The following is a 6,764-nucleotide window of genomic DNA, read 5'->3' as shown; positions in this document are numbered from 1 at the left end:
AATCTATGCCACGAAGAATTGAGGCAGTTCTGAAGGCAAAAGGGGGTCCAACCCGTTACTAGCGTGGTGTACCTAATAAAGTGGCCGGTGAGTGTAATTGGGATCACTTACTCACAACTTAGGCTCTGGAACCCAATTCTTGGAGCAGGGTAGGACTCTCTCCTACTCTGAAGTTACTATGAGAGAGAGTGGCATCTAGAGGGTGTGGAAAAACTCATAAGGCCCCAGCTGTATGCCTCGGTGTTGGAGTTCACCCTGATGAACGAGAGGGTTGCCTCTCTGTGGCTATGTGCTGCAGGAGGGAAGGTTCTGTTTGTGCTCATGCATCAAACATCAGTGCAGATTACATCCCTTTTTGGAGTCGGTGCCARCTGATTAGGGATTAAGGTGTACCTAGTATGAGGCCACCTTAGGCCAAACGTCAATGACTGATTTCGTAAATCATGTCATCTGACCTGCAGCCCTTTGTCTTGGACAATTAGGTGAAGAGAGGGGCTCTTCAACTCTTGCATGGGAGGAATTTGGTGAGGCCATGGAGAAGGGTTTTCAGTTGGCCTCGAGGAGGTTCTGGCAAACTAATCAGTGACTCAGAAAAGGAAACATTTCCTGTCCCAGTCTGTACTTGGTTTGGGTGTGGAACTGTTGACCCAGACTGAGGGTATCATTGGGTAGTGGAAGGAACACTTTGAGAATCTCCTGAATCCACCCTCCATGTCTACTTTTGAGGAGGCAGAGTCTGAAGACTCAGGAAATGATGAGTCCATTACTATGGCAGAAGTCACAGAGGTAGATAAAAAGCTCCTCTGTGGGAGGATGTTGTAGAGCTGTCATGGTTTAAATGTCTCTTTAACATCACATGGAGGACTGGGACAACCCCTGTGGAGGGGGAGACCTGGGTGATGGCTCCCATTTTTAAAATGGAGGACCAGAGAGTGTGTTTCAACTATCGTGGGATCACACTTCTTGCACTCCCTGAGTTTACTCCAGGGTGTTGGAAGGCAGGCTCTGATCAATCGCTGAACCTCAGATTCAAGAGGAGCAGTGTGGCTTCTGTCCTGGTCCTGGAACAGTGGACCAGATCCTTATTGTGGAGTTGCTAAGGGGGTCGTGGGAGTTTTTCTGTTTAGTCTAAATGTGTTTTGTGGATCTAGAGAAGGCTCATGACCGTGTTTCTCCAGGCATTCTGTGAGAGGTGCTGTGGGAGTATGGAGTGTCTGGGTTGTCATGAAGGGAAATCCAGTCCCTGTAGAACCAAAGAAGGAGCTGTGTCTGCATTCTTGGCACAAAGTCAAGCTTTGGAGGTCTTGGTTTCTCTCCTGGACCTGTTGCCTCTGTCACCCAACTATGGATAAGCAGCAGAAGATGGAGATGAAGATGATTTCTTCCACAAATTTTCAATCAGGCTGAGATCAGGACTTTTGGAAAGGCTGAAGGCCTGCTTATTACTGATCTGATTTTTAATTGCACTACACATACAGTTTTGTTTTAGGAAAACCTTTATATGTTATGATAACCTATTTTGTGTAGTTATCTATTTTTATGATTAAACTGTGATTTAGTTGAGGTGCAATCTGCTTTGAGTGGCTTATGTCACAATCAACTCAACGGACCTAAATGTTTCATTTGCGCTTTAGCACTCTTRCTAATTTTTATAATTCATAAGCAGATTTGTGATTTCTAAAATTAAAATGCAGTACTGCTAATAATAATCTACCAGTCATCATCATCTTAAACAGCAGAGTATGGCTGTCAATGAGTCACGACACACATGATCTATCCAACAGAACTCCTCCCAGATAAACACACTTATTGTGAAGGTATACATCCTTCCTGACTGTTGCTTTCGGTCACAGTTCTCATTTCCCACAATACTTTGTGTCTGCTTACGTAGCARGAAGGCAATAGCAAAAACWGTTAACGTTTGTAATCCATACCAAAAATTTTTATGTTTTGATTTATTTAACTTTACCGTTGGAGCTCCATTTTAAAAAAATAAAGTTTAAATGCTGGAGCTCAATACTTGACGTAATTGCTCGAAGGAACGGGGATAGAGACTCAGAATGATTTAAAGATGTTATGCTGATGAAGACTGACATCTAGTGGTCAACTGGAGCAACTACATGGAAAACTTTAAAAGCCAAGCTCTTATTTTGAAGGGAAGATAGTTTCCTGTACTCTGTGCTTTCGTTTCTGTCACAAATCAAATCTGTCATGTACCCAAAATGCATCGCTTCAGTTTTCAAATAAACAGTTTTAAAATTACTTTATTGATGCTTCTTTAATGAAAAATCTACAACAAACAAAAGAAAAAGACAAAGAAGCAGCCGAACTAGCAATCCTCAACAACTTTTTAATTTTTACACCAGGAACTAAAGGTCTGTTTYAGGAAATCATATCTCCAGCAATCGGTGCTTGTAGAATTAAGTTGTAAAAGAGTTCGTACACCACTAGATGGCAGYGTTGTGTATATATTATGCATGAATTTTTGTCAGCTAGTAAGTGTCAAATTGAATTTGCGCTTTAAAATTAGCTTCCGCTAGTTTTTCAATGGCATAAGTGGTTTTGAAGTTGCGTACCTAAATGTTTTCATAAGTGCTTTAGAAATTGCGGAGCTAATTTTTGGATTATTGCTGCCCACCACTGGTCAATACATGCCTTTACACCTGCAACACTTTACTATTGTTCTCATTTAGCAATCAGAATTTCTGTTACAGAACCCAGTAGGAAGTTCTGCCCCAGATCTGACATATTACCTGAAAGAGGGGCTGGGTTCAAGAAGAATGTGTTTATATGTGCTGTGATGCTTGGTTCTTGGCCAAAAACCATGACTGAATAAACAGTTGGTATTTAGGTACAGCTCTTGGTATTGTATGGCTTTGTTTCTAGCATTTAACATTCAAGTCAAATTCTCTATTTGTTTCCTGGTTCTCACTTGCACCAATGTAAAGAACACGTTCTCTTTCACGGCCATGCCAGAAACTTAAACTGTTTTATCAAACCAGAAACCAGTTCTGATGTAGTTTGAAAGCCTCACTTTAATTCCTCCAAACGAACCTTTTGCTGTTGTGTTCAATCAGCTCAACCTTTGTTTTGTCTGACCATCAAACTTTTCTTCAACATTTGGGTCTTTATCCAGATCTCAGTAAAGTGGTGACTTATGTTCTGACACAGTTGCTGATTTTGGAATCTGAAGTTGTTTTAAAATGACTCAAAAAGATTTTTAGAACTTGCATAACTCATTTTTATGTTTTTTCCTCATTATTCCGAGTGTTGGCAAAACTAATCATTTTTAACTAGCTTGAAGGGGAAAAAGGCACTTAATTCAAACATGCATACGAGTCCTGTTTTTAAAAGTCACTGAAGATGATGTATTATCCTCCAAATGTGACAGAAGAATGGTTGAATAAACCATTAAAAGCCACAAATGAAGATGACATTCATGCTCATGATGAGGAAAACACAACATTTTGATAAATGAAGCATGGTTTTGTCTCTTCAGGTGACTGCTGGCTCCTGGCAGCCATCGCTTCTTTGACTCTGAAGAAAGAAGCTCTGGCTCGGGTCGTCCCCCCTGATCAGGAGTTTGACCACAAATACGCTGGAATCTTTCACTTCCAGGTACAACATTGTACACACAACATACTACACACTACATTGTACATACTGGACGTAGTTTAATGGAGGATGACTTTTTAACAAAAACTTCTCTATAAGACCACTTTGTCTAAAACATTTGTAACTGCCATGAAACAGGACAATTTTCTATGATTCCTCTTTCCAAAACAATTCTATGAAAGTGTTGAGTTGTGTTGAGTTGTGGCAAAATCCACATTGGAAGACGGTCGATTCAGACAAGGTTTTTAATTTGTGCTATTTACGCTTGTGAATAATTATGGAAATTGCAGTTTAATTCAAAATAACTGACAGTGTACAAAACACAGTTTGCATGAACCACTACAAAATTTTACAGACTGAAGTTATTTTAAGAAGCAGCAGTCCACACTGTAAAAGATAACTTGTAAGATTTACGTGAGAAAATCCTGTAAACGATTTGCACCAACATTTGTTAAGTAAATTTAAATGCTACAAATTCATGTAATATTTACTCATCATTATCTAGTAAAAGTTATTAAGAATATAGTTAAAGATTTGTGAATAAATCAGGTAAATTTTACTTAATTTGATCAATTAAATCTTGTAACAAATATGTGATCAAATTAAGTAAAATTCACCTGATTTATTCAGAAATCTTTAACTATATTCTTAACTTTTACTAGATAATGATGAGTAAATATTACTTGAATTTGTAATATTTAAATTTTCTTAAACATTAGTGCAAATTGTTACGAGGATATTTCTAGTAAATCTTACAAGTTCATTATAACAGTGCACATGCATCAAGCACAATATTGTAGTATGACAGCTCACAGCTACAGAGAGAGGTGTAGCTCTTGTTGTAGTTCAAGACTTCACCACCAGGTGTCAGTTTTGAAGAACCTTTATTGGATTCTTCTTCATGAACAACACAGACAAAGTGAAACTCACAGGTCTTATTAATGACTAGGCCTACCACTCTCACTTATGATTACTTCTGCTGAACGCTTTAACACAAGTTAACAAATAATGAACACACAAATTAGAGTAATACAACAGACTAATTGCTGAAAGAACAATGTTAACCAATTCCCTAAAATGATTTAACAACAACAAACATGAATCCTACCCACAATCCTCCACTGCAGTCACATGACAAACAGCCAAACACAGCAGAATGCTACAATATGCATTCCCTGTTCCCTGACAACTAAATATCACCTACATTATGTCATCAAACTATTGCACACCAACAAATGTATTCAAGCAAAAGAAACCAGACAACTTATGTTTTATTTCCACCATGTCTTGTCCTCTCCTTGAAAAGTGAAGCAAGGGAATGAGGAGCAGCAGCCTTTGTGTGTGCATGCAGCCTCAGTTTTAGTCCAGAAGAGTAGAAGTTACTTCATATATTCATGTTTATGTGCTGTCCAGAAAAAACACTTACATATTACTGGTAAAATAATATTAGCTTTTACTTTTGTGTACAGTAATATTGATATATAATATAATGTGTATTGTTTATTTAGTAAATTCTAGCAGTTTAGACACTGGTTTTTGTAAAATTTAAAAGAATAATTAAATAAATGTTACAACACCCAAAAACCCTTTTTTCAGTGCACTTTAATCTTGTCTGCAGTCTGACAGTTAGCTCATCTGTCCAGTCAGAGTTAAACTCAATTTGAAATTTAAGATAGTTTTACCATAAACCAACTTGAAAATGTCTGATCTTTTTAAATAAAAGGTTAAAATGTTAAAGTGTGTGAATTAATGCAAGTTGTGCTGTAAAAGATTAAGTATCAGGATCTACTGGAAACATGATTTCTTCAGGTGTCACTAAAAATGAGACAAAGTGAGTTATTTACAAACATTATTGTTTTATAGGAGGACAGATTCTCTGCTCTCAGCCTCCTCTCAGAAAAGTGAACCTGTTTGAGTGTTTGTTGGAGCAATGTGTTGTGTTTGTTGTGTCAGTTCTGGCAGCACAACAAATGGCTGGACGTGGTGGTGGACGACAGACTGCCCACAGTCAGAAACCGTCTCATCATGCTTCACTCTGCCTCCAACAACGAGTTCTGGAGCGCTCTGATGGAGAAAGCCTACGCCAAGTAACCACACTCCCTTATCACTTCACCATTTATCACGTGCTAAATGAAATAATACAGCAACAATCAAATATTTGTTAGTTTGGTTTGTGTATTCGTCACTTTGTCATCGTTGTGTTCACTTTAGACTACACGGCAGCTATGAGTCCCTGAAAGGTGGCAGCACCATGGAGGCGATGGAGGACTTCACTGGAGGAGTAGGTGAAATGTATGAAACGAAGAGTGCTCCAAAGGACCTGTTCTTAATCATGAAGAAGGCTATGGACCGGGGTTCCATGATGGGATGCTCTATTGATGTAGGAATCTTTATTTCAACATAATGTCTCAAACTTCCAGCCCTCAAATAACAAACAAGCTGATTAACCCTGTGTGGTGATTTGATCTTTCTCCAGATCACCAGTTCTGCAGAATCTGAGGCAAGAACCAGCACAGGTCTGGTGAAGGGCCACGCATACTCCATCACAGGCCTGGAGGAGGTAAGACCTGAGAGCAGAAAACAAACTCTAATGTTGTTAAAAGTTCATCAGCCTTTTGCTGTCTGTCTACTATTATACAAAAGCAACCTCAAGTTGTCAACTCAGTAGTGWCTCAAAGATGTACTTTTTAACACCTTGGTTTTGCTTTTACAGGTGAGTTTCAGAGGTCAGAAAGTCAATCTGGTCCGAATCAGAAACCCCTGGGGTCAGGTGGAATGGAACGGGCCCTGGAGTGACGAGTAAGATCCAAAAACTTTCTATGGACCTTCACAGTACACACCAAACAATGACAGTAAATGCAGTTGTAAAAAGCTTTGTTAAGTGTGAGACTTTTCAGGATTGCTGAGAGTCAGGGTTAGACCTAACCCTACCAACCTGATTAGGATTGAGATTAGGTCTTGGTACTTTTCTCCAATTTTTAATATATGCAAACACAATTTCAAATGAACTTCTCCCAAAGCTTTACAGTCCTTCATCGCCCGAGAACACAGAGTGATTCCATACGACCTTCAGCCTCGGGTGGAGAGAGCTGACTGCTGTGCTGCTCTCTGTCTCCCTCTCCCTCTCTCCCTCTCTCTCTCTACACACA

General features: G+C 39.1%; 1 protein-coding gene across 1 annotated transcript in view; it reads left to right on the top strand.

Annotated features, from left to right (window-relative positions):
• The window catches only part of capn9 (calpain 9), a gene marked incomplete in the record, with an annotated part of 33,741 nt that overhangs the window by 5,248 nt on the left and 21,729 nt on the right, over positions 1–6,764 (top strand). The window contains 5 exon segments of the mRNA XM_014027185.1: positions 3,500–3,618; positions 5,569–5,702; positions 5,827–5,995; positions 6,092–6,175; positions 6,329–6,414. Coding sequence (XP_013882639.1) covers positions 3,500–3,618; positions 5,569–5,702; positions 5,827–5,995; positions 6,092–6,175; positions 6,329–6,414 — 592 coding nt within the window.

Source organism: Austrofundulus limnaeus, unplaced genomic scaffold (assembly GCF_001266775.1).
Source record: "Austrofundulus limnaeus strain Quisiro unplaced genomic scaffold, Austrofundulus_limnaeus-1.0 Scaffold621, whole genome shotgun sequence".
Classification (NCBI taxonomy): Eukaryota; Metazoa; Chordata; class Actinopteri; order Cyprinodontiformes; family Rivulidae; genus Austrofundulus; species Austrofundulus limnaeus.
Note: the sequence above shows the minus strand (reverse complement) of the source record. Positions and strands in the feature narration are given on the sequence as shown.